Source organism: Lissotriton helveticus, chromosome 11 (assembly GCF_964261635.1).
Source record: "Lissotriton helveticus chromosome 11, aLisHel1.1, whole genome shotgun sequence".
Lineage (NCBI taxonomy): Eukaryota > Metazoa > Chordata > Amphibia > Caudata > Salamandridae > Lissotriton > Lissotriton helveticus.
This window is the reverse complement of record NC_136072.1, coordinates 171,149,912-171,177,292: the sequence shown is the minus strand read 5'-3', so window position 1 is coordinate 171,177,292 and position 27,381 is coordinate 171,149,912. Positions and strand designations below refer to the sequence as shown.

Here is a 27,381-nt window from a genome sequence, read left to right as displayed (position 1 = left end):
AATGTAACATATTTGTATGCATCTTACAATCCATCTTGCGATGCCTGCTTTAGAGATAGGATTGCCCTTATGTGTTGGGGAAAATGCTACAAATAGTTGTTTAGTTTTCCTGAAACCTTGTGTTCTTTCTATGTAGTATGAAATGGCTCTTTTAACATCTAGTGTATGTAGAGCCCTTTCTGCCACCGTCTGTGGCTTTGGAAAGAAGACTGGTAATTCCACTGGCTGATTGATGTGGAATGCTGAAATTACTTTAGGCAAGAACCTTGGGTTTGTTCTAAGAACCACTTTATTCTGGTGTATCTGTAGGAATGGTTCTTGTATTGTTAATGCCTGTAACTCGCTTACTCTTCTGAGTGAGGTAATGGCTATAAGGAATGCCACCTTCCATGTAAGGAATTGTATTTCGCACCTATGCATAGGTTCGAAGGGTGGCCCCATTAGTCTGGTGAGTACTACGTTGAGGTTCCAGACTGGGGTAGGTGGTAATCTTGGTGGAATGACTCTTTTAAGACCTTCCATGAATGCTTTTATCGCTGGTACTCTGAACAGTGATATGCGCTGCCTGTTTTGTAGGTATGCTGCTATAGCTGCTAGATGTACTCTGATAGATGTGTACGCTAGATTACATTGCTGTAAGTGTAACAAGTAGCAAATAATCTCCCTTGTTGATACGTCTAGAGGGTTGATATTGTTATTAGTGCAGTGTATGGCAAACCTCTTCCACTTAGCTGCATAGCATGCTCTGGTGGTTGGACGTCTCGCTTGTTTAATTATTTCCATGCAATTTGGGGGGAGATCTAAGTACCCAAATTCTAGGATTTCAGGAGCCAGATGGCTAAGTTCAATTGAGTTGGATCTGGGTGCATTATCTCTCCATGGTTCTGTGTAAGGTGCATGGGTAGAATTCGTAGCTTTTGATGTGGCACTTGTGAGAGTTGCAGGAGCGTGGTGAACCACGGCTGTCTTGCCCACGTGGGTGCTACTAGTATCATTGTCATTGAATGTTGTTGCAGTTTCCTGACCACTAATGGGATTAGTGGGAGAGGGGGAAAAGCGTATGCAAATTTGTTGGACCAATTTATCCATAACGCATTGCCCTGCGACAGGTGATGTGGGTACCTGGACGCGAAGCTTTGGCATTTTGCGTTCTGATGAGTGGCAAATAGGTCTATCTCTGGTTGTCCCCATCTTTGGAAGAATGGCTGCAGTATTTGTTGGTGCAGTTCCCATTCGTGTATTTGTTCCGACTGTCTGCTTAAGATGTCTGCTATCTGGTTTTGAACTCCTGGTAGGTGTTCGGCTAACAGATAGATGTTTTGAGGAATGGCCCATCTCCAAATCTCCTGTGCCAGTCTGGATAATTGGAGAGAGTGCGTCCCCCCCTGTTTTTGAATATAATACATGGCTGTCATGTTGTCTGTTCTGATCAGGACTGCTTTGTGGATAACATGTATCTGAAAGGCTTTCAATGCTAGAAACACTGCCAGTAGTTCTAGATAGTTGATGTGCAGCGTTTTTTCCTGCACACTCCACCTTCCTTGTACTGTGTATTTGTCCATATGTGCTCCCCATCCGGTGAGCGATGCGTCTGCTGTTATTGTCACCTGTGGAATTGGCTCTAGGAACGACCGCCCCTTGGTAATGTTTGTTCTGTTCCACCACTTCAGAGAGCGGTGTGTGCGGTCGTCTACCAACACCAGATCCGTAATCTGTCCTTGAGCCTGATTCCACTGTGTCGCTAAGCATTCTTGTAGCGGACGCATTTGTAGTTTTGCATATGGTATTAGCAGTATGCAGGATGACATCATGCCTAGTAGCTGCATGAACACTCTCGCTGTTAGTGAGTGTTGTGGCTGAAATCTCTGAATGATTGTAAGCATTGCTTGGACTCTTATTGCGTTGGGGTACACTTTGGCTTTTTCTGTGTCTATGGTAGCCCCCAGATATTGTTGAACTTTGTTTGGTTGTAGGTGTGACTTTGTGTAGTTCACCGTGAACCCTAGCTGGTGTAGTAGCTGAATTGTCTTTTGTGTGTGTTGCAGACACTCCTCTTGCGACCTGGCTTTTATTAGCCAGTCGTCCAAGTATGGGAAGACATGAATTTGTTGTCTTCTTAGGTGAGCTGCTACCACTGCCAGGCATTTTGTGAACACTCTTGGTGCCGTCGTGACACCAAATGGGAGGACTTTGAACTGATAGTGTTGTCCTTCTACCACAAACCTGAGGTATTTCCTGTGGGCTTTGTGAATAGGGATATGAAAGTAAGCGTCTTTTAGATCCAGTGTAGAAAGAAAGTCCCCTTTCTTCAGTAAAGGAAGTACTTGTTGGAGCGTGACCATGTGGAAATGTTCCGAATTTATGTATGCGTTGAGAGGTCTTAGGTCCAGTATTGGCCTTAGAGACCCATCCTTTTTGGGGATTAGGAAGTATAGTGAGTATACTCCTGTTCCCTGTTGGTGCTGTGGAACTTTCTCTATGGCATGCTTTTCTAGCAGTGATATTACTTCCTGTTTTAACAGTGTCAGGTGATCTTGTTTCATTGGACGCTGTTTGGGGGGGATGTTTGGTGGGGTAGCTGTAAGTTCTAGGCAATAACCATGTTGGATAATTTGTCTTACCCACTTGTCTGATGTGATGTTTTCCCAGACAGGTAGGAACTGTGATAGGCGTCCCCCTACCGGTGTTATATGGTCTGGGGGAAGCTCTATGAAGTCACTGTTTTGGGGTTGGAGAGTTGCGGTTGTTGTTGTTTCCGCGACCTCTACCCTTGTTGTTGTTACCCCTGTATCCACCTCTAGAATTACCTCTGGGTGATGTAGGTGTAAAAGAGGTTTGCTGTTGGTTTGTACCTGTACTTTTGGATCCTCCTCTATAGGTGGATCTACGAAAGGAACCTCTTTGTGTCGGCTGCTGCAATGCTCCCATTGATTTAGCCGTTTCTGTATCTTTTTTCATTTTTTCTAGGGCCTCATCTGTCCCTGTGCCAAAAAGTGTTTTCCCATCAAAAGGTTGATTAAGTAACGAGGTTTGTACCTCTTGTTTGAATCCTGACACTCTGAGCCATGCATGTCTCCTTAGCATGATGCTTGTATTTGTCGACCTTGCCGCAGTTTCTGCCGCGTCTAGGGCGCACTTTATTGAAGTGTTAGTAATTAACTTCCCTTCTTGTATAAGTTGATCAGCTCTCTTTTGATGTTCTTTAGGGAGATGTTTGATGAGTGTTTCTAACTCATCATAATGCGCTCTGTCATACCTTGCAAGTAGTGCTTGCGTATTAGCTATGCGCCAACTGTTTGCCGCTTGAGATGCTACTCTCTTGCCAGAGGCATCTATTAGTTTAGACTCCTTGTCAGGAGGTGGCGCTTCTCCCGTAGATAAAGAGTTTGCTCTCTTGCGAGCGTTTGTGACCACTAGTGAGTCTAGAGGAATTTGTCCCTTAATGTATATTGGGTCTTTTGGAGCTGCCCTATATTTTTTATCAATTCTTGGGTTCAATACCCTAGCCCTCACTGGGTCTTTGAATATCTCTGATGTATGACTGAGAAGGCCTTTTAGCATTGGTAGTGTTCCTGATGTTCTTTGTGCAGTAGGTAGTGTCTCTAATAAGAAGTCCTGTACTAGAGGTTCTGTATGTAGGTCTACCTTATGAAATGTTGCTGCTCTAGTAATGAGTTGTGCAAACCCAGTATTGTCATCAGGAGGTGAAGGTTTTGAGGGATATGACTCAAGGTCGGTATCATTACCTGATCCCACATTATACTCCTCCCATGGGTCTGCCTCCTCTGGGATTGTGTCCTCATCATCCCCAGGGTGTCCCCCCTCCCCTGTGTCACTTTCTCCATCTGTTGTAGGTGTAGATGGACGTGTGGGAGGAATATCTGGCCTATTGTGAGGAATAGTCGGAGATGGTGTGTGAGGTTTGGGAGAAGGGGGAGGAGTTGTATTCGTCCCCATTGTTCTCTTCTTTGGATGAGCCTTGTCGTCCAAATGTTCATGTTTCCTCTTTTTAGGTAGCTCTGTGACTACCTTGCCAGTCTTTGGGTCAATAGACAAAGTCTTTTGTTTAGGATCCGTTCCGTGTTCCTGTGTCGGTACCGCAGTTTTCGGTTCCGAAAGGTGTCTTTTCTTTGAAATGTCCATTTGTATTTTCGGTGCCGAAGTTTTGTTCGGATCCGACTTCTTCGGTATCGAAGATGTCCCTTGTGTCGAGGGTGTTTTCGGCGCCGAAGCGTGCTTCGGTGTCGACATGGACTGCTTCGACTTCGAGCTTTCCTTTACTTGGTGCTTCGGTGTCGATGTGGTTGGTTTATCGGAACCGGAACCACTATGATGGGGGACCGAGTGTTTCGGTTTCTGTTTCGTTGCCGGGCTCGAAGGCGGGGCGTTGGAAACTTTTTTCGGTTGTCTGACCGGGCTCGAGGGCGGGGTCGACACCGTGCGGGGTTTGTTCTTCGGTAAAGGGACGTCGTCACTCACGGTTTGTTGGACGTCGAATTCCTCGACGTCGGACTCGTCCGCTTCTGACCCCGCCTCGTCGGCCTCTTCTTCCTCCTCTTCTGGTTGCTGGTCCTCGAACAGCTCCGGGATTGCTTGTGACTGCATTCTCGATACCTCGTGTCTTCGGGCTCGACGGTTTCTAATCGTCGACTTTGACGAGAATGCTGCACAGGCCTCACAGTCCCTGGATTCGTGTTCAGGGGACAAGCAGAGGTTGCACACTTCGTGTAGGTCCTTGTGTGGGAACTTAGCACCACACGTTGGACATTTTTTGAATGGAGTCCTTTCCATGGACCCCGGGCTGGACTACGTCGAGTTTCTCGTAGTCGTCGTCCTTCGAATCGCGTCGGTATGGGGTGCAGTCGCGTTCGATAACGATACCGTCGATTTGGAAAGGAATACGCGCCGGTTATAACCTTCTTTGTTGAAGTCGGTCCGGAGCGCTTCGATCCTCATCCGAACCCGATGGCGGAAAAAAACAATCTAAGGATGGAGCCGATGCCCATGCGCACTAACACCGAGAGGAGGAGTCACCTATGACGACAAAGACTTCTCCAGAAGAAAAACAAAGTGCAATCATCCGAGCCCAACACCAGATGGCGATCTATTCATAAATGTACCATCTGCAGCCCATATGCCTCGAACCAAGCATTTACAATGCAATAGGTCTCGCATTAGGAAAGTTTGAGCTATTGGTATTGTAAATGACACATTTTTTATTTATGTCTTGTTTTTGAAAATAGCTAAATTAATAGCTATGTCATTTACAATGCTAATAGTTATAACTATCGTAAATGCGACGCCTATAGCATTTCTAATGCAATATGCTTGAAAGACGCTCTGCTAAATTTTACTTATAAAAAAGCCAAGCACACGACACTGCAAGAGCAGCAACATTGTGGTAGGTTCACCTGAGCTTTAATTGGAAGCGTTTTCAATATTATATGTAACAAGCCATAGTTGCAGCTAATAACCGTTGACAAAGCCGATAGTCCTTACTTGTTGTAGGTATGATGTTACTTGTTGCATCAAATATCTGGATGCAATGACAGAAACAGCAAAATACAAGTTGGGTGGCACACTATGCTAAAGACAGATGTTTAGCGTAAGTGTTTTAAAGCCACGCCCCAATTACACTGACCACGCCCCTTTGAGAGACCCCCCCAGTTTTTTTCAGTCCACTTAAAGCCCTGCCCCCAGGCATTCTTCACAGCAGGGCTCAGTGAGTGACAGCACCCACCTGTGGTGCGATCCTTCTTCTAAACTCTGGCGGTGCCCTTGTATGCAGCAAGATGCTGACTGGCGTCTTCAAAGATCTGGTCTGTCTTTCACCAGTGTGCTGCTCAGAGCCGGGACAGGCTCGCGCCCGCACTCGGAGCAGCACGTTTACTGTCATATGACGCATGACCCTAGTCTGTATGCACAACAGGAGTCACCATATGGAATAAAATTTCAAGGCTCCACATAGTCTTTAATCTGTGTAACACACATGCAGTCAGATATACATACACGCAATGCAACACAAGCACACATACAACATGGAAACACAGGCAGCGCGTACTGGTGTCATTGAACACATTGTAATGCACAGGTGGGGTGCCTGTATGCATGCGGCACGTCTGCTACGTTGGTGGCTTTGTGCCTGTACATGTTGCCTGTGTGTATGTGCTTGGAGCATGTGTATCTCTGGCTGCAGCGTTTTCGGTCTGCGCATGCTTCTTTGGAAAGTCGGTCCTATGTGCTTTGCCAGTGCTTGTTTCCTTTCATTTCAGTGAACGGGCCATAGTTTTCTTTCTGTCGTTTGTTGCATTACAGTCAGCAGAGGTGCATCTTGACATTTAGCACTTCTAGTTACCGGTGCTGGTAATTGCTTTAAGGTTTATGCAACATTGCTGGAAACTTTGGAGCTCAACTCAGGAAACCTGGGTTCAAATTACTGTTGGGAGAGCAAGAATGTACTCGAATATTGTCGTAATACCAGCTGCTCATGAAATATTTACCGATTATGAAATACGATAAGGCTGATCTTAGAACTGCACTGATCCCTTGCATGTTCCTGCAATAAACTGAAAATACGAACTTCACTTGCATCGTTTTACTTTTATTTCCCTATTACAGTGAGCCTGTCACGTCCTGCAGGTAAAATGCCCCCCAAATTAAAGAGGGAGTTTAGAGCGCGTGATTGCATGAGCACCTGGGCGCCATGCCCCTTCTTTGAAAAGTGTTCCTCAAAAAGAAGTTGAGAAGACCGGACAGTTGCCCAATTGAAAACATTGACATTTACCGTACTGTGAAGAGCTCATGAGGGACACACATGGAAAACTACGGTATCCAGAATAGGACACATTAGGCTATACACAACACGTATAAACCCTGCTCAAGGGCTTCTAATTAGCAGGTAACCCAGAAATCGTTATGACCCCGCCCACCGGTCTTTTAATGTCGGCATCTCGCGCCACCTAACCGTTCTTTGATACTAGAACGCGCTTTTTGCAGCTTCACGTGCCACTGCTGGCACATCGTTGGGAACGTCCAGAGTGCGAGAATCGTGGGTCCCGTTCCCCAAATACTCCCACATAATGCCAGGGTCGTTAGACAGGATCGCGTGGCGTCTCTCTCAAGGTATGACCGGAGGCTGCACGTAATGGAGACGGTGGTATAGGTTTACTGTGTGGGCAACCGTTCGCGCTCTCACGGTGTTAACAGGCGGGGGTGTCACAAGAAAAATGCCGTTTTCTGTATTCGCATCCATGCCCCTGACAGGAAAAAACACTCCAAGCACACATAGCACCACCACCTGGTCGACGCACGCGATGTAAGCATGTCGGAGGTACACGCGAGGGCTGCATGTAATCGCACCCAAACAATACCACACATACGAACTATGTCTGCGGTGGCCATTTATGTGGACTACCACCCTTGCCATACCAGGGACGGTAGTGTTAACAAGTCCCGCGGCGACCCGGAAGCTCTTGGCCGGCCGGCCAATCCGGTCGCGGCCGACCGGAAGTCCCGCCTCCCGAGGTCCGCGAGCTGCCGGCGCATGGAGCGCCCTGCCTGTCCGAATCAGCCCGGGTCCCCAGGAGGGGGCCGGGGAGAAGGAGGAGTGTGGCGTCTGTTGCGGGGCTCCTCGGACCTGAGGGAGCCCCGATTGTGAAGAGGAGACGAGACGCGCCGTGAGGCGCAGAGCGCGAGAGGAGCCCGCCGGAAGAGCGCAGTCGGTGAGTGGGGCCCAGGGCTGAAGTGCAGTGCGTGCGTGCCTGTGTGTATGCCTGGGAGGGGTGGGGGAGGGGGAGTGTGTGCGCGCGTGTGTGCGTGTGGGAATGTGTGTGCGCATGCGTGACTGTGTGATTGAGAGAGAATGCGAGGTAGGGGATAGTGTGCCTGTATGTGTGCCTGTATGTGTGTCGTATGCCTGCGTGTGCATGCGCGCGCCTGTGTGTGTGTGTGTGCGTGCATGCAGAGGGGTGGGGGCTGCCTGTGTGTGTGTGTGAGCAAGGGATTTGATTCGCGCATGCGCAGCTACCAGACGCTCGCTCCCGAGGTGAAATCTGACAACGTCAAAGCGCGCGTCTGGTAGCTGTTTACTCTCCTAAATACGGGCCACAAAAGGTCTGAAGCAGACACTCTCAATGCTCACGCATTGAGAGTAGGTCTGCTCGACCTAAAAAGGACCACTTCTTTATCAGCAGTACAAAAAAAGTATTTTCAGTTATCAAAATTAAACACTAATGGGGGTTGGGGTGGTCAAATATAGTCACTCAGGATCAGAATAGGCTACTTTGCTTCTTTAGTTATAAAAATAGAAATATGACTTGAGGATGACATGGCTAGCAAAACACTACATCAAGAGGAGTGATTTGGAATTTTAGTCAGTACATCAGCCTTAAGAGAAGCAGATTCAAGAAGTACTGACAGTATGAGAACCTGTGCAGAGAAAAAGTAGAACTTTAAAAAGTAATTTGTTGCACTTACCTAAGATCTGAGATTTTATATTACTCTAGGAGGAGAGTTCTCTCAGGTCTATAATCAAAAGACCTGTCATACACCAGTCAGGCTATGGATGGGAGAGATTTAAATAATGTGTAGGTACACAGAAATACAAACTGATTAGCCTAAGTGTAATTAGCTATGTCACCCCAATTCTGTTCTTGTGGCCTTCAATTTTTCACACCTTATAACTTCAAAGCTTTAGAGTATTCAGACACTGCAAATATACCCTCACATCCTCACCATAACTTGCACAAGTGTTTCTCAGGCGATGGTTGTACCAACTAAGCACATAAGAGCTAGAGGTGCTTTGATTCACCAACATCTTTGCTTGAACCTGCACTAAAGCACTATCGTCGTCAAGACATTACTGTTCAGGGTTGGAAAAGAAGTGAGGACTGAGGTGCCGCTTCTAAACTACTCATTCATTTTTTACTGCAGTTTTGTTCTGTAAATTCAGAGTGAGATCATCTCAGTCAGTCAGACAAGGCATCCATCAATTTAGGAGTCATTTCAAAGAATTGTATCAAGCTAGAGTGACTTTCCCATTCAAGTCAATGTTGCATTTCTCAATGGTGCAGATGCAACTAAGGAAAATTTTTTAAGAAATAGTATTCAGCCAAAATAATTGCTCTCTGAATTAATGTCAATTAGTAAAAAAGTGATGTGCAATTCAAACCACATTTTGTTGTTTTATTTCTTCATGTGGTCATTCACCATACAATGTATTTGTTTTGGAATGTTGTAACGCACAACAAGCCTCCTCCTAAACTAGAGCTAGGTCAACAATCATATAACAGTTACATCACTTCATAATTGGCAAATGTTAAGTTTGTGTAAACCTACCTTGTGAGCTCATCGTCTCCTAGCACTTCTTTGGGAGCAGGAGAGTACCTGCTTGGTGATGCTGGTGGCAGAGGATGGCTGATATATATGTTAGGGCTGACATGGTTATCCACAGGCTGGGAATATGCTACAAAAAGAACAAACACAACCAAATGACAGAGTGTTCACGTTCAAATTCCTTGAATTACAGTACAAATGGCTTACATTTCACTATACATACTCTGACATTTGGTTAGCATACTCAACAGTATACAGAGGGTGTGATAAAGTCCAGCCTTTGCAACACCCATGAAAAAGGTCTGTATCGACTGATCAAAAGTTAACTTTAAAAATGAATATGACTGTACAGTGTTAGCATTCAGGTCATTCATTTGCTAAAGATGGATTCATTTATTGAATCCTAGGACTGTTCAATGAAAAACACCAAATCAACATTTGAAGGTTCCATGGCCTGCAGCGGAGTAGGTACCATTATTAAGTTTGTGCAACATAATGTACACATGCAGTGATAATATTATCAAAGTGTCGTATGCAATCCGAGAATTAAGCAGGTTTAAACATCTTCAATTGTCACCATAACAGAACTAATAATCTGGAATATATACAACCACCCACCAAGTCACACAACAATGACTCCTCCCATGGAAGGTCTTCAAACTGGTTAAAGGGAGCAAATCTACATTAATTTTCTTTGCTGAAAGCAGAGTGCTCCACTGGCAAATAATTTACTCAGAAACACTAAATTGGAAATTCATGATTATTTATTTTATCTACTCAGGAGATAGCGCTCGAATGCTCCTGTTTACGATCACAACACTATTTAAAATTAACTCCGGTTGTAACTTTGGTTTATCTTAACTATTGCTTCAGTCAGTTTTTCCTTTTTGTTTTAAAACAAAACTACTTTCTATGTTCTGTCGCTACACTCCCTGGATATGGAACAATATCCCCAACAAAAACAGAACTGTCCCAAACCTCCTGCAAATCTACAGAGAATACTATTTAACATAGATCTCTGGGCTTCTATGGTAGTTCAACACTTGGATAATCTCAAGCCTGCTCTGGGCTCCATAAATACGTTTATATAGCATTTGTTTGATATGCTCTCCTCCCTTACTATATCCAGTGTAAGGGGTTGCAAGATTCAAAAAGGTTTGCTGCTAAAAATATGTTTTATTTTATTATTATAATTTTGTACATGATTGTGGGCAACTAAATCCCAGGAAATATGCATTTTTCGGGCAATCAAGGCAACTAATCTATTAACTCAATCTGTTATTTTACAAGCAACTGGCATAAAAGACAATTTAAAGGGGTGAGGACATGAATAGCCCCATTACCGTACTCATTGTTTACTTTACAAGACTCCAGTTCAAGTGCAGTACTGGGCAGGCCCACACCATACATGTGAAGTATGCATGAGGAGCAGCACCAGAGATACCTGATCAGTTTATTTATTTATAAAGTTTTATATAGCGCGAACAATATCCCGAAGGATATCAGAGCGCTTTAAATTAAGTAGGAAGAGGGGACAAGTGGAATACCATATGCAAACATTTGTAGCAGCTCAGGTTATGTTTACAATTCCTTCATATTTTGTTAGAAGGAATAATGCTGCGTCACTGCTTTTCAGAAAGTGGCACCAAGTCATCCTCCTGCTTATGTTTGAGTGGTGTGGTACCTACTATCTCAAATAGGAAGGGATGTGCGCAAGAAGTCCCTTATTCTGATTCCCACAAGACCTAGACCACAGATATCATCTACGTCTCAACACATAGGCCTAACCTCAAACACCCAACACATACAAACTACTGAACAAACACTAACTCCTGCTCATTACCACACTTCACAGTACTCTACATACCAGTCATCGCATTCACCATCTCCTACCTCAACTTTGATGCAGTATTCAACAAAGAGACATGACTTACCCCCACATTCTTTCAGAACCTACATGTCCTTGTTTCTAGGTGCTACAGCATCCAGTCTGCAGACTGCACACGTAAGAGAGTATGCCCCGCCATCATCCTTAAGTCCTCTTGGTCCTGGACATTGGACAAGGACTCAAATTCAGGAAGATCCTGACATGTTACTTCCACTTCAGTGCAACTCAGTTCACCACCTACTGCCTGTCCGACAGGGCTCTTGGACAGAACTCCATAGACAAGCTCTCAGATCTCAACACTTCATCCATCCAACAAGCCCAAACACCTTCCTCTTAGACTTCAATCCCCAAATGACTTAAGCATAAAAACAAGGGAGACCCTCTGCAATCGCGTCAACACAGTTAACATGGCGTAACCTGTAAACTTAACACACTCCAAGTGCCAAATTCTCAAGATCAACATTTACGATGAAACCCTCCCATGATGCTGCACTGAGCAAGCTAAGTTGCATTCCCATGACTGTGTCGGGATCTAACAAAAACACTAAATTCAACCTAAAAAAAAACAAGCCACCATCTTCTTCAAGACTTCTGCATCGAACTAAAACTCAAACACCCTGCAACCTCCATGTCTGATGTCAACACACCCTTTAAAACAACTTTTAACACTTCTGGGGAACTACAGAATATTCAGGCTTCAAGTAAAGTATACAAGAGCAAGCTGTAGCCTTAAGATCGCCGGTACTTCAAAGACATTTCTAACAACAAATGCTTCATTAGCACACAGGAAAATAAATGTTATAAAAACAGATTTTTAACTTCGGCAAGATAAATAACACCCTTTGTGTAACATGTGAACAACTCAGTACTAAAGCCACAACATTAAAGAAGCTGCCAAAAGAAGCAGAATGCCATCATCCTCTTCATGTTAGAATGCTGTAGAAAAGAAATGGTATGCAACACTGAGGACATAAGAACTTTCTTAACTGGTGTCATTCAGACTCAATAAGTAAAACAGCATATATGGCATTTTATGTCTATTTGTTTACTACTATTCCGGTGGTCCTCTAGAGCTTTCAAAATCAGCGTGCCTTTGGTGATCTGCGGACACTGTATTTGGTTGAGTTAAATCTTGTTGAGAGGAGTAATATATGATAGTAGGCCAGCGAGGTTAGGATACACTATTGTATAGTATAGGGATGGGTTATATTGGATGGCGGAAGGCTAGATGCTGACATTGATGTAGCTGCATCATTATGTGCTTGGATGTGAAAGCGGAAGGATGAGGTTTGTTTCGTACTGTTGGGATAGCTTAGCTTTAGGTAACTTTTATGTTTTGAGGCATCTGGCTTTAATGCAGTGCTAAAATGGTGCGACACATAAAAGTCCACTTCTTTTGGATGGCTGATATTTAGACTTGTGAGAAGTATGGAGGTGTGATTGAGGTGGACAATGTTTTGAAATGTATATGGCACTGAGCCCTACTCTGCATATGGCGGTGCCAGGAGTTGTGTTTAATGTGTATGGTTGGTGTAGACTAAGTTATGAATATAGCATCATAAGGATGCTCAATTGAAGGTGGTAAAAGTTTAGCAGGCTTTATAGGCTGCTGGGCAATCTTAAATATGGCCTCTTGGATTTAATTATACTTTTGACAGAGGTTCTGTGTTGCCCTATATATCGGTAAGTACCTTAAGGTCTGAGAACTACCAAACCCCTACTAGATAGGTTTCTGTCCTTTGAATGGAACCAAATTGATCCCAGTATAATGGATGAATAACCCACTTGCTGCAGGGAATTTGGATGGTGTCAACGCACAGAAATTGTTACATCTGTCAGTGGCATTTAATGCCTCTAACACAAAATTCAGCTAGTTTGATTGCAAGGGTTTAGAGGACAGGTAAATGACTAATTAGACTTCCATTTTATGAAACAAAGTCCGTGCATCTCTTTGACATTTATTAATTCACAGTTACTCTGCCTCGCTAATGAGGTGCTTTAGGATTTTTCCTTTTCACTCACACTTTCTAATTTGTATGCTGACCCTCTTAACCGCATGCGTGCGGGCGGAATTCCGCTCGCACGCTGAGATATGCGAAAGCGCATGTTACGTGACGAGCTGGGCTCGTCATCAGCGTAGCAGGAGGCTACCTCATGACGAGCCCAGCTCGTCATCAGCGTCGAAGGGGTTAATCAGCCTATCCATTTTTCTGGTTTCATATATTTTATGTAAGGTGACAACACCAATTGGTAAATTGCTTTAACAAGATGCAGAGTTCTTAGGCAGTCAAAAGTGAAAACAGACTTCTTCACCTACGCAGAATAGTATTACTGAACCTGTCACTTCAAAATGTATGCAAGTGCCCAAAATCCCAGGATCATTTGAAAATAATGAACTGCTTTTGGAAATGCCCATCTTTTGTGTGGTACTAAACCCCCACCCCTTCAATTTCTGATTCCTTTTGATGAACCCATTTTTGTTGGCCATAGGACTCTACACACATTACCCTTGCCAGCCAGTGGTAAATTACTTGCGCCCTCACTTTCAACTATATAAAAAATTGGTATACACCTGATTGGCACATTTAAATTACTTGTAAGTGCCAACTACATGGTACTATATGTACATAGGACCTGTTTATTAAATACTACCACTGGACAGCAGCACTCTCATTGTGCCACCCACGAATGTAGCACTGTGGAAACCTGTCTCCAGGCCTGCCTGGGTGTGAAGGTATAAAAAGACATTTCAACTCAGAATCACCCTTTTGACAGGCCTAAACGTTCCTTTTTAATATCTATAAGTCACCCCTAAGGTAGATCTTGTTGCCCAATAAGGCAGTGTGCGTGGTATTCAAAAGCAGGACATGTAGCCATTATGTTCTGGCGGTATCCCCCCCATTCATTTTTCACTATGGCAAGGATGGCTCTCCCATATGCTGTTGTATTTCTATCTAGGACCCTAATTCAATATTCCTAATTTATGCCCTTGTATGGCTATAATAAATAATATCCTTATAAAGGCATAAGAATCATATCCATATTTAGTTGTAGCCCATGCAGTCAAATTAAGCAAGGCTACTTCCCTAGACTCCTAGAGAGTACAACGCGTTCTTTAAACAAAGCAAACCTCCAGCAACCTGGGAAATCCCCATGCTTCTGTTTTGATTTGTCCTAGAACTCCTGCGAGCACTGAAAGAACGGCCAGTTCTTAGTGACATCTTTATTGACGTCTTATGTCCAACCTTACGTCAAACCCGGCACCTTTCAGGTATAAATATACCAACGTTGCCTTAAGCAAACACGGTGGTTTGGAGCAGAGCGGCTATCTGCTTGCCCGAGATCCCAGCTGATGCGAGTGCCCACGGACGCCGCCCCTCCCCTTTGACGCACTGAGAGAGACGCTGTCTTTTTCTCCAGCCGAGAAAATCCAGCTCCGGTGTTTTCAGCCGCCCTTGCGGGTTGCTGGGATATCGAGTCCTGAGAAAGAGATACCAGACCTCCTGCTTTCTATTACCCAGGTACGGAGCGGACTAAACCCTTAAAGAGAATTCTTGACTCAGATTCTTGGCAAAACCAACTTAACTTAAACTGCTACTTATTTACTCCTTCCCACGTATTAGGCTTAGGTCAGGTACACCGGGGTAGGCGTATTTAGAAGCACCAGTTGAGTACGTTAGTCAATGTATTTATGTATGTATATATTTTATCTATTTTAAAGTATCATATGGCTAAGAAACCATATCAATGCTTTTACAGTATTATTTTATAATACTCCTTTTACTGTACGCACTTTACTTTACTATAAGTATTGCAACTGTGGCAATTCATTTCTCTTGCATGAGAAAGAAGACTGCTCAATAAATAACACCTTTTATTGAAAACGCCCGTCTCTCTATTTCTCTGCACTCTGGTGAAACTAAGTACGCACGATTGACTGAGTGAAATAATTGTCTATTGTTTTCACACGACTCTAGAGATACACTCTTACTCTGAGGGAGCAAAGTTGTCATGTTTTATGGTTGTCAGAAGCTAATCCCTTCTTGTCTATCCAGGGAAGTTAAACTCCTCCTTGTTTATTCGAGAATGTTTCTAGTGACCTCTGAGCTAGCTGGCAAAACTAATTAAGTCTAATATAGTCAGTAGAGACCTAGTCGAGCTCAGTCCTACGTCTACACTGCTGTTTATATTATTCCAATGCGCAGAGCCTATTGGGAATACAATGAAAACACAGTCACATTAGAACATCTTATGAAGCTTAATTTCAGTTAGGGAGCAGCTATAAACATTATGCAAGGGTACATTTTAATAGTAATTTAAAATCCAACTTAATGTCAGAATCAATATTAATATCAAAGAAAATACACTTTTAGGAAGTTATCTCTTTTTTGCCAGTGTCCAACTGTCCTCTGACTAATGATGGCTCCCCTTTGGTAAAACATGTATTGCTCCCAGACAGTGGAAAAGGGGCACTGGGTGTGGGGAGGGAGATTCCCTCCTTGATAGGATCCATTGGGGGAAGGTGGGGTTTCTAGTCAGACTGGCTTCAAGCCCAGTGGAAGGGGTGAAACTGCATACAACTGGCTTAGAGGATGTACAAAGGATTGTCCCTCACCCACAGGCTAGCACTGGGCATAAAAGTGGACCACACAGACCTCTGCTCAGAACACTCCTGGACCTAAGAAGAATCAGAAGAAAGATTACCATGCTGTCTGAAGAACCTGGAAAAAGATCACCTCTGCTTGCTTGACTCCAGGTCCTGGACCCTTGGTGGTGGTCAAGAGTATACTCCTCTCTGCCTACCTGCGAGCTTCACCAGATTTGGTGCTGACAACCTTCATTGGATGCTTGACTGGATTCGATTCCAAGCAGCACCCACTTGACTGCTTCACAAGACTCAATGCAGACCCGATTAACGACGACAACCTTCGTGAGCAGCTTCACAGGGCCCAACACTGAGCAGCCACTGCTAGACTGCAAGACCTCTCACAGCAGCTCCCTGTTGTCGAGCCATTCCTCTGATCCAGCTTGCCCCATCAATGGCTCATCAACAACAACTTTTTCTCCAGATTTTCTTTTAAGTCAGAAGGTAAACTTTGCACCGGGACAAACCTAGTCCGTGCACCCAAAAGGTGATCGATTGCAGCTGGCCTTAACTTTTGACTTTGACCTGGTCTAGACGATAGTGCTCTGTACACTTTTTGGCACTATTTTAAATTCCAACTTTTAAAATTCATCTTTATGATTCTACTCATTGGATTTTTGTTGCTTTGGAGGCAACTTATTCATAAAATGATTCTCTAATTTCCTAAATTGGTTTGGGATTTTTTGTGTGTTGTTTTTTCTTTTTATCACTTTTTAAGTACTGCATAAAAACGTTCCCCTTTGCCTCAGAGTTAAGCCTGACTGCTCTGTGCCAAGCTACCGGAGGGTTGAACACAGCTTTATTTAGTCGCTCTAGTGGGCCACCCCGACAAGGATTGTGATTATTATTTCACACCCCCTCAACTAATATTCCAATGTCTTACAGCAGCTGTTGCCCTTGGTAGATTTTGTTTAATTCAGACAAGTATATTTCTAAATCAGTGTACTGAATTTCAACTATTTTTGGGCTAAAACATATGCACGTGTTGTAAGTGCATAATGCTGAAATGAAAAAACACCATCCCACTTTTACTTTTTAAAAGCAACACAAATTGAACCCGTTCGCTGCTTCTGTCGGCCAACAGCCATCGCAAGCACTACCTGGCTAGTGCTGCACACGTCCGTTGGGCGACGCAGCCCCACCCACTCTACAAAACCGCTGCACTGCAGTGGAATTTCCGCCGCAGTAAAGGGGCTAAGACTGGTAAAATGCTAAGTAAATAATGCTGCATCTTGGGAAATTTACTTTATGTTTACAGGCATTGTTTATTATTATGATACACATTTCTCAAACAATAAAGTTTTGCAAAAACAACGACAAAACAAATTCAGCACTAACAAAGCTAGGCCTACTGGGTTTGCCAATGCTGGTTTTATCGGGGTCATCGGGCAACTCCCTATGGATGGAAACATCTTTGTGCATAGCCAGTAGAGGCAGTACCTTACGTGAGAAGTTAACAAAACTTTTCACAGGACTTTACACACAATAAAACAAAAGCACATGCAGGAAACACTTACAGTTTGTGATGTCTGGGGGGGCGTAGCTGTCATTCATATATAACGTAGTTGGCTTTGCAACTTTCAGGCACACAAAATCGGATGTGTTTTTTAAGGCAGTCACAGCTTCTTCATGAGAGACTTCTTCTAAGCAAGCACTGTTTACCTACCAAAAGAGAGCACAGTTTATTTCAACTACAACACTGTCAGTTTCTAATAAAAATCAGGACTTGTATTTGCAAACCTGATCTATTTTGTTTATTCTTCCATGGAAAAACTGTCTCCGTGACCTGAACAGATAATCCAATTGGGAAGGAAATGTACACAAAGTTGAATCCTTATGTGCTTCCAAGTAAGAAAAGTAGACTTCTTTCTACTAGATTTTACTTACAACAGAGGTACCCTCCTTTATTTGAAAGTTATAAAATGTCATTACTTTGTTATAAAGCAATTTTATTGACACCCCGAAGTTTAGTAAGCATACATAACATTCCCCTTGTTAGGCACACTGCGTTCCACCCTAATCAAGAAATCAAATGTCATTACCTTTTTGATGTATTCATATGTCTTCCTTTAAAGGGGAATCAATCTAATTTAATGTATTCTACTGAGGGTACCCTTCAGGACCTTTCCCTATATTTTTTATTTGTCACAGTCTGATGCAAACGTTTCCACCACTCTTCCCCACCCAACTTCGCAACATCCCCGTTCCCATTATGCACGATATTACTTTTTCTAGGAGCTGGTCTACAAGAAGGCAAAATGATTTACATAGGTAGCACTCATAGCTCATCTTTCTGCTGAAAAGTGCAATTAAAAACTAGAGAAATATGTGTAATGTCAATGCTCTTGTGTGATCCTTCATTGATACGCTTTGCAAAAGTACTCATGTGAAGTACACTAAACAGTAGTAAGGAATTTTAAAGCACAATAATGTAACAAGATACTATTTGTAATGAGATCTCTTCTTTCTACCTGTCCATGCATCAGCACAATTATGCATCCTCCACACCACCCTTTGACTACCCTGGATGAACAAATTACTCACCTTTGGTAACACCTTATCTGGTAAAGACTATCTAGCTGCAGATTCCTTACCCTTGAATTATCTCCAGGCGTCAGACTGGATCTGGCAATTTTTCGTGAGCAGTACTCCTGCGCGCCAAAAGGTGGCGTTGCTCAGCTCTATGTGGCGTCATTAGCGCCGGATGCGACGTTCGTGGTGCCTATATAGGAACCACCCCAGTGCGCTACAGCCAGTTTTGTTTCCAGAGTTTCCACGCTAGGAGCGCACACCCACAAAGAAAACTGACCACTGGTGTGGAAAACTAGGCCCCTGAAAGGGGAAAGCCCTGTCCATAAAAATTAGTTTGCAGAGCTGGAAGGATGGGTCGGTACGGAATCGGCAGATAAGTCATTACAAAAGGTAATTATCTTCTTCATTTCACAGAGACTTCAAGGCGCAGATTCCTTACCTTCAAATAGATACCTTCCCCGGAGGTGGGTCTGCCAAACAATTACACACCAAAAAGTTAAGCAGGACCGAACAGGTAAAGTGTCCGTCCAGACCGACCGGATTATCCAGGCAATAGTGTTTTGTAAAAGTGTGCAAAGAAGCATGCGTTGCTGTCTGGCAGATGTCCAGGACCGGGACTCCGCGTGCAAATGCAGTAGTACCAGCATTAGCTCTGGTGGAAAAAAGCACCCAAGTCCTAAGGGAGTTGCTTCTTGGCTAATGCGTAGATTTTAATACAGAGCATTATCCATCTGGAGAGGGTCTACTTCTGCATGGCATTCCCTTCTTTACTTCGATATACCACGCGAAGAGTTGGTCGCCCATCCTGTACTCTCCTGTGCGGGCAAGGTTGAACAATGTTCTTTTTTGGTCCAGTCGGTGAAGTCGCTCCTTTTCCTTACAGGGATGTGGCAGAGCATAAAAAGTAGGAAGAGTGATGGACTGACCGATATGAAAGGGGGAGATCACTTTCTGTAGAAAGCAAGCTCTAGTTTGTAGAACCAGCTTGTCTGCTTAGATGTTCAGGTATCGAGGCTTGGAAGACAAAGCCTGAAGCTCACTGACCCTCTGGGGAGATGTTATTGCCACCAGGAAGGCAGTCTTAATAGTAAGGAGCCTGAGAGGACAGTTGCGAAAGGGCTCAAAGGGAGTGCACATCAGAAAAGTCAGAACGAGATTAAGGTCCCATATGTTGCGAACCTTTCAAGAACCTCAGTACAATATGGGATTTGAAGAGGGATGGCTGGTCAGACAACCGCAGAAAGGCTGAGATAGCAGAAAGATAGCCCTTTAAGATGCACAGAACAGAGCTAGGGAAGGAAAAGAATAATGGGAAAGTTCTCAGAAAGGGGGCAAAAAGGGGGGCCAATCTGCTTTTATGCCCACCATGCCATGAACCTGCACCAACGGCAGGCATACACCGTTTTGGTTGAGGGACAACTGGCAGCCAGAAGTACATAGCAGACCTTGGACGGAAGGTCGAAAGAGGTTAACTACGGCTGCTCAATCTCCATGCAAGAAGGTGGAGTGTGGACAGGTTCGGCTGGAGAACGCTCCCATGCTGCTGCAACAGAATATCCTCCTCCAGAGGCACCCTATTTGGAGTACTGATGGTCATGCTTAACAGTTCACAATGAGAAACTGAGCCCAGTCCAGAGCCACAAGGATGACTTGGGCTTGGTCATTCCTGATCTTCTTGAGAACTGTGGGCATGAGTGGTATGCGTGGAATGTAATACAGGTGGCCACGTTCCAATAGAGACAAAAAGCTTCTCCGAGCGAGAGACCCGCCTTGAAAAGTTGAACTGCTGCCATTGTGCGTTCTCGGCGATTGCAAACAGACTTAACCAAGGCTCTGCCCACTGCGGAAAGAGACCTTGCACCACCTTCGGGTGGATACATCATTCGTGATCCACTAGCCATCTTCGGGTCAGTTCGGAAATGCCCTGACGTTCCAGCCATGTTCCGAGACACAGGGACTCTAGTCAAAGGGTCTACGACCCCCACCCAGCTGTGTTTGTTGAAGTACAACATGGCAGTAGTGCTGTCTAGGAACACCTGCACTAGCCTCCCTTTGGTGGAGGGTAGAAAGGCTTTTAATGCCAGCCGAATCGTCCGGAGATCCAGAAGGTTGATGTTGAGTCCGGATTCCACCGAGACCAGAGGCGTCTGATCTTCACCTTTCCCAGGTAGCTGCCAAATCCCACAAGTAATGCATCGGTAACCACTGTCAGATCTGATTGGGGAAGGGCAAGGGGTCTGCCTCTAACCTAATTGAACAAGTTACATACCATCGGTAACACTTTTTCTGGTGGATATAATATCTGCCTGTGGATTCCTCACCTTTTGAATAACCCCTGCGCCAGCATTCCACGTTAACTTTTTTCATAGCTCTCACACGTCAACGATTTTGTCACAATAACACTGCTCCGCTTGCGACTCCGTATGACATCACCCGAGCCTTAAGAAGATCTAGTCGACGTGCTGACGATGGTTCCACCTATTTTTTCCGTGCCTTTGAGGCAAACGGGTAGATCGACCACATATTGCAAGTATACACAGTTTACAGTATATGAATGAATAAAAAGGAAAACAGGAAAAGCCAAGGCCAAGACATTTCCCAAAAACAAGCATCATAGCAAAGAAAATGACATACAAGTACAAAAATGTCATGAATAAAGATCTTTTCGGTATAAGTAGGTAGACAACGGGGAGGAGGGTGGATCAGTGAGGAATCCACAGGCAGACTCTGTATCCACCAGAAAAAGCATTACCTAAGGTAAGTAACTTGCTCTTCTGACGAATACATCTACCTGTGGATTCTTCACCTTTTGAATTGAATCGCCAAGCAGTCCCTCTCCTGGCGGAGGGTGTACACCTACTCATACCAAAAAGTCCTGCAGCACAGAACGTGCAAAATGGCCGTCCCATCTCACCTATGAATCCAAGCAATAATGCTTCGCGAAAGTGTGGAGAGAGGCCCATGTTGCAGCTACAGGGACACCTCTAGCCAGAGCTGAAGATAAAGACTTTGACCTAGTAGAAAGAGCTCTAATACCTTCAGGTGGCGGCTCCTTGGCCAATGTGTAGCATATCTTGATGAACAATATAATCCATCAGGAAAGCGTCCTCTTATAAACAGCTTTGCCCTTCGTATGTCCCACGTAACCAACAAAGATCTGATCGTCCAGCCTCAAGTCCTTGGTTCTGTCCAAGTAGAAGCTGACCACCCTTCTAGGGTCCAGGCAGTGAACTCTCTCGTCCTCCTTAGAAGGGTGAGGGGGAAGATAGAAAGTGGGTAAAGCGATGGTCTGCCCTAGATGAAAACAAGGCAGGAAAGCAGCTCTGGTCCTGAGAACCATTTTGTCCGCAGACATGATTGTAAAAGGAGGCTCGAAACTAAGAGCCTGAAGCTCACTTACCCTCCTGGCAGAAGTAAATGAGAAAAACCGTCTTGAACCCATCAGGAAAGTCAGCACCAAATTCTAGTCCGACTGAGGCATAATGAAGGGAGTGGGAGGAAATTAATTCACAAGGCTCTTAATGAACCTCATAACAATGGGAGACTTTAACAACGAAGGCTGGTCTAGCACACAAAGAAAGGCAGATGAAGCCAACAAGTAACCCTTAACAGGAGCCAGAGCAAAACCTTGCTGTGCCAAGGAAAGTGAAAAACTAAAGCACATCAGACAAATGGGCCTTCAAGGGATCAATCAACCTGTCTCCACACCACTTCACAAATCTCGCCCATCTACAGGAATAAAACGATTTGGTGCAGTCTTCTGGCCGATAAAATAACGTCCACCACATCCATTGGGAGAAAGAAAGAACTCAGGTTGCCCCGTTCAATCTTCAGGCATGAAGGTACAGGCTCTGGAGGTAGGGGTGTAGAATCTGCCCCAGCTACTACGAGAGGAGACCTGCCCTGAGAGAGAGACGGAGCAGCGGGCCCGATGAGAGATGAAGAAGGTCTGTGTACCACACCCTTCTTGGCCAATCTGGGGTGATCACTATGACTTGGGCACGGTTGTGGTGAATCTTCCTCAGAACCCGAGGAATCAAGGGCTTTGGAGGAAACGCATGAAGAAGTTGCGAGCCCCAATCTACCTGAAACTCGTCCCCCAATGCTCACCGCAACGGAGACTGGAGACGACAAAATGACGGGCAGTACGCGTTCTCCTAAGTGGCAAACAGGTCCAACCGAGGAAACCCCCACATACTGAAAATGTGGCGGACCACCTCTGGATGGAGACGCCACTCGTGATCGGCCGAGTACTGCCGACTGAGACTGTCCACACGCACATTCAGCACTCCGACCAGATGATTCACAATCACGCAAATCTGATGGTCCTGAGGCCAGGACCAGAGCCGCAGAGGCGGAACGACCCTACTCCTCCCTGCTTGTTGATGTACCACATCACAGTAGTGTTGTCTGTCAGGACCAGAACTGACCGACTGCGCATTGAGGCAAGAAAAGCCTTGAGAGCCAAACTTATAGCCCGTAGTTCTAGAAGATTGAAGTGAAGCAATCTTTCCTCTGGAGACCAAAGGCCCTTGATCTGCAGATCCCCCAGATGAGCTCCCACCCCAGATTGGAGGCATCCGTTATCACTGTGGTCCCCGTGGAACAGGCTGTAAAGGCTTCCCTTGAGATAGGTTGCCTGGAACACTCCACTATAACAGATCCGCTGCAGTGGCTCTGGAGATTTTGACCACCTCCCTGAGATTTCCGTTTTGCTGAATCCACTGACTGCGGAGGCACCACAGGAGTGCCCTCATATGCCAGCGTGCATGGTCGACCAACAGTATGCAGGAAGCCAACAGACCGAGCAAGTGTAAGACCTTCAGGACTGGAACTTCTGCCCCTTCTTGAAACAATGGAATCATAGCCTGGATATCTAGTATCCTCTGAGGCGGCGGGAAGACACGATTCACAGTAGTGTCCAGTAATGCCCCTATGAACAGGTTGCGCTGGGAGGGTACCAGGTGAGATTTGGGTACATTTATCAAAAAACCCAAGCCAGTCATCCAGATAGGGGAATACTGGAATCCCCGACCTTCTGAGATGAACTGGAACCACCGCCATCACCTTTGTGAAGACTTGCGGAACAGAAGTAAGTCCGAACGGAAGGCCTTTAAATTGGTAGAGTTCAGGTCCCATGTAAAACGGAGTTACTTCCGATGCGACCTCAGGTTGGGGACTTGGAAATACGCACCCTGCAAATCGATCTACACCATCCAGTCTTCATGCTGCATCGCCAGAAGAACCTGAGCTAGGGTCAACATCTTGAACTTCTTCTGTTTGAGGTAAAAATTGAAGACCCTGAAGTCCAGGATCGGTCTCAACCCCCTGTCCTTTTTGGGGATCAGGAAATATCGGGAGTAACACCCCTGTTCCCTTTCCTGCTCTGGAACATCCTATATTGCACCTGTCTGAAGCGAGGCCAGGACCTCTTGCTGAAGCAGCAGCAGATGGTTTTGGGTGAGGAGAGTATTAGGAGGAGGACTGATGCGGAGTGGCTCCCTGCAAGCGGCCTCTTCCCTTCCCTCTGTACGATTTGTACAGTGGGTTGTTCTGCTTCTGCTGCTGCTCTTGTTGCGGACCACCTTGAAAGGAAGCTGCCTTTCCAAAACCACAAAACCTCCTGTAACCATAGCCCCTAGATTGTGACTGCAGGTCCAGGGGTCTCGCAGTAGTCCTGCTGTCCTTGAAGTCTTGCAGAGCAGAATCCGCATTTGTCCCAAAGAGCCTGGATCCATCGAAAGGAAGATCAAGCAGAGAGGCCTGCACATTCGGAGAAAACGCTGACCCTCTCAACAAAGCATGCCTCCTGGTAGCCACCGAGGAGCCCAGCACCCTGGTGACTTAGTCCGCTGTGTCCAGACCTAATTAAATCGCTTGACTAGCTGCAGCCTGCCTATCAGTCAATACCTTCAAAAAGAGCCCTCGTACATCATCAGGCCGTTTAGGAGCCACCTCCTTGGCTGAGTCCATCACAGCGTGGATATATCTTACCAACAAGCATGTGGCGTTAGTAGATTTTAAAGCCATACTTGCTGAGAACATCTTTATGGTTAACTGCTCCAGTTTTTTGGAGTCCCTATCCTCCGGGGTGTTGGGAAGGATCCTGCCACCTGTTTAGATGAACATGGTGCCTGAGCCACCAAGCTCTCCAGATAAGGGTGGGAGGTAAGAAAAGCTGGATCCCCTGGAGCAGGCTTATAGTGTCTTGTCACTGCTCTTGAAACTGCCGGGGCAGTCAAGGGCTACTGCCACACTTGAAGAATAGGCTCCGTTAGAGCCTCATTAAATGGTTGCAAAGGCTCAACAACTGAAGATGGAGAGTGCAAAACTTCAGTTAGAATATTCAATCTAACCTCATCTGTGGGCAATTGCAGATCCAACAGGTCAGAAGCTTTCCGGATGACAGCATGATACGAAGCCACGCCCTGAGAAGGCATTGCTATTAGAGAAGAAAGCTCCCACTCAGGGGAAGGGCCCAATCCACTGGCCTCCTGAAAACCTTCGAAGTCATCCAGGGATTCAAGGATTTACCCCTCTTCAGCTTGTTCCTGCTGTCCCTGGAACTTGTGTTCTTCGAGCAGTCTCCGAGCCTCCCTCCAAGAGTGCATCTTTGGGATCGGCGTCAGCGGCGTGGCACCAGTGACATCGGTGTCGAAGAAGGACCCTCAGTAGTGGTTATCGGCGCCTCTCGAAGCTGGAAAGGCGTTGGCTCAAAACCGGATGGCGCCGGAGACGGCGGTATTGGCGTCTAGGGAGAGGTCATGATGGTGTCATCGGCATGGGCATGAATGGTGCCTGGGATTATTGTTGGGGGATGACCAAATTGTATGCAAAAGGACCCACGGGGCCAGCTGGCACGCCGGATGGGTGAGCTGCTTTGGCAAACATGCCAAACATAGCATTGAGAAAATGCGAATGAGCCGCCTGTTCTTAAACCGACCGAGGCCGGAAGGCGGGCTGCGGCGCCGATGACACAGAGGCCGGGGCAGACGAAGACGGAGGAGCTGGAGACGACTCCATAGGCGCCGGCGAACCTCTCAGTGCCGGAGAAGGGACCAGAGACGCCTGCGGAGAAGGCGAGATGTCATCCTTCCCATAACGCCGGTGGACGGGAGAAGCCAACCTCGAAGACTTGCCTTTCGAAGACCGACGTCGGGACCCATGTCGACTTTTCTTTTTGTGCTTCTTCGACAACCTCTAGGTGTGAGGGAGTCGTTGACTTCGACTTGGGTCTCTTGCCGTTCTCGCCGGGCCATGAATAGCTTCGCCTCTCGCTCCTTGAATGCCTTCGGATTCATCCTCCGACAAGATGAACATCCCCTGACGTAGTGATCCAACAAGCATCACTGGCAATCTTCGTGGGGGTCCGTGATGGACATAGGACTCTTCCACTCCCTACAAGGCTTGAACGACTTCTTTTGTGTAGCCATCGTCTTGCTACACTAATGACAGAAACTGTAAGAAAGTGATATCCTAAAGGAAAAGTAGAGTCAAAGAAAAACCGTTACGCGTCGACAGCGCAGAAAAAAGTGAACTGACGTCAGAACACCGACAAGGTCTTCTTATGGCTCGGATGACGTCATACGGATCGCGAGCGGAGTCGTGCTATTGTGATGTCCTCGTCGACGTGGGAGAGCTATGGAAAATAAAAAACCTGGAATGCTGGTGCAGGGGTAGTTCAAAAGGTGAGGCATCCACAAGCAGATGTATCCATCAGAAGTGGTTCATTAACCACACTGCAGATCTTTTGCTGTTCCCTCCGAGAACTGGTCATTGTCAAGACAGATTTCCCTGATGCTGCATTTTGGTCTCAATGCAGAGCCTGCATATACCAGCGGGCATGTGTCACAAGCAGGAAACAGGAGTCCATGAGGCCCAGCAGCCTCTGAGTCAGTCTCACTAAAATCCAGGATAGCGGCTGAAACATCTGTATCATAGCCTGAATATCCTGGGCTCGCCGTTCAGGATGATAAGCTCAAAACTGCACCATGTCCAGAACAGCTTCAGCTCCGATGAGGAGTCCATGAGGCCCAGCAGCCTCTGAGTCAGTCTCACTAAAATCCAGGATAGCGGCTGAAACATCTGTATCATAGCCTGAATATCCTGGGCTCGCCGTTCAGGATGATAAGCTCAAAACTGCACCATGTCCAGAACAGCTTCAGCTCCGATGAAGGGGGAGTGTCTGAGTGGGAGTCAGCTGAGAGTTTGGCATGTTGATAGTGAACCCCAGCAAATGCAGGAGATCAGCCATAGTCTGGAGATGGGAGGAGACGGCCTGGGGAGGGTCCGCCTTCCACAGCCAATCGTCGAGATAGGGGAAATCTGGCACCCCTGATCCCCGCAGATGAGCTGCAACCACCATCACCACATTGGTGAACATCCGAGGGGTGCTGGAAAGGTCAAAATGGAGCACAGCAAACGGAAAGGGCTTGTGGCCCATTGTGAACTGCAGGCACGACAGGAATGTGAAAGTATGAATTTTGCAAATCGAAAGCCACCATCCAGTCTGCCTGGTCCAGGGCAGACTAGACTTGAGAGAGAATGAGCATTCTGAACTTTTCCTTCTTGAGGAAGAAATTGAGAGGTAGCAGGTCTAGGATAGGACGAAGGCCTCCAACCTTCTTGGGTGCCAGAAAGTAGCAGGAATAGCAACCACAACCTACTTCTGCCGCCAGCACCCTCTCTATGGCTCCATCGGCCAAGAGAGCATCACTTCCTGGAGGAGGAAGGAAAGAAGGTCCTCCATCAGCCGGCGCAAGCAGGAGGCATGGGTAGAGGGGTAGTCTTGAAGGGAAGGGAGTATCCCCTCCGGACAATCTGCAGAACACATTGGTCTGATGTTATAAACATCTAGTGGGGCAAGTATGGCCTGCCTTCCACTGGATGCCGATGATGCTAAGGGGAAAAACTATAAGGGTTTGGAGGCCTTGGCTGCTGTGGGGTGGTGGACTGGACAGACCTCTAGCTGCCTGACCCACAA

At 45.8% G+C, this 27,381-nt stretch overlaps 1 protein-coding gene across 14 annotated transcripts in view; it reads right to left on the bottom strand.

Annotated features, from left to right (window-relative positions):
- DLG1 (discs large MAGUK scaffold protein 1) overlaps positions 1 to 27,381 on the bottom strand; it is a 1,315,748-nt gene that overhangs the window by 345,837 nt on the left and 942,530 nt on the right. For all 14 annotated transcript variants that reach the window (XM_078666465.1, XM_078666467.1, XM_078666469.1 and 11 more), the window contains 2 exons: positions 17,384 to 17,528; positions 9,337 to 9,463 (listed from right to left, as the gene is read on the bottom strand). In XM_078666465.1, the coding sequence (XP_078522591.1) occupies positions 9,337 to 9,463; positions 17,384 to 17,528 (272 nt within the window). The remainder of the gene's footprint in view (positions 1 to 9,336; positions 9,464 to 17,383; positions 17,529 to 27,381) is intronic.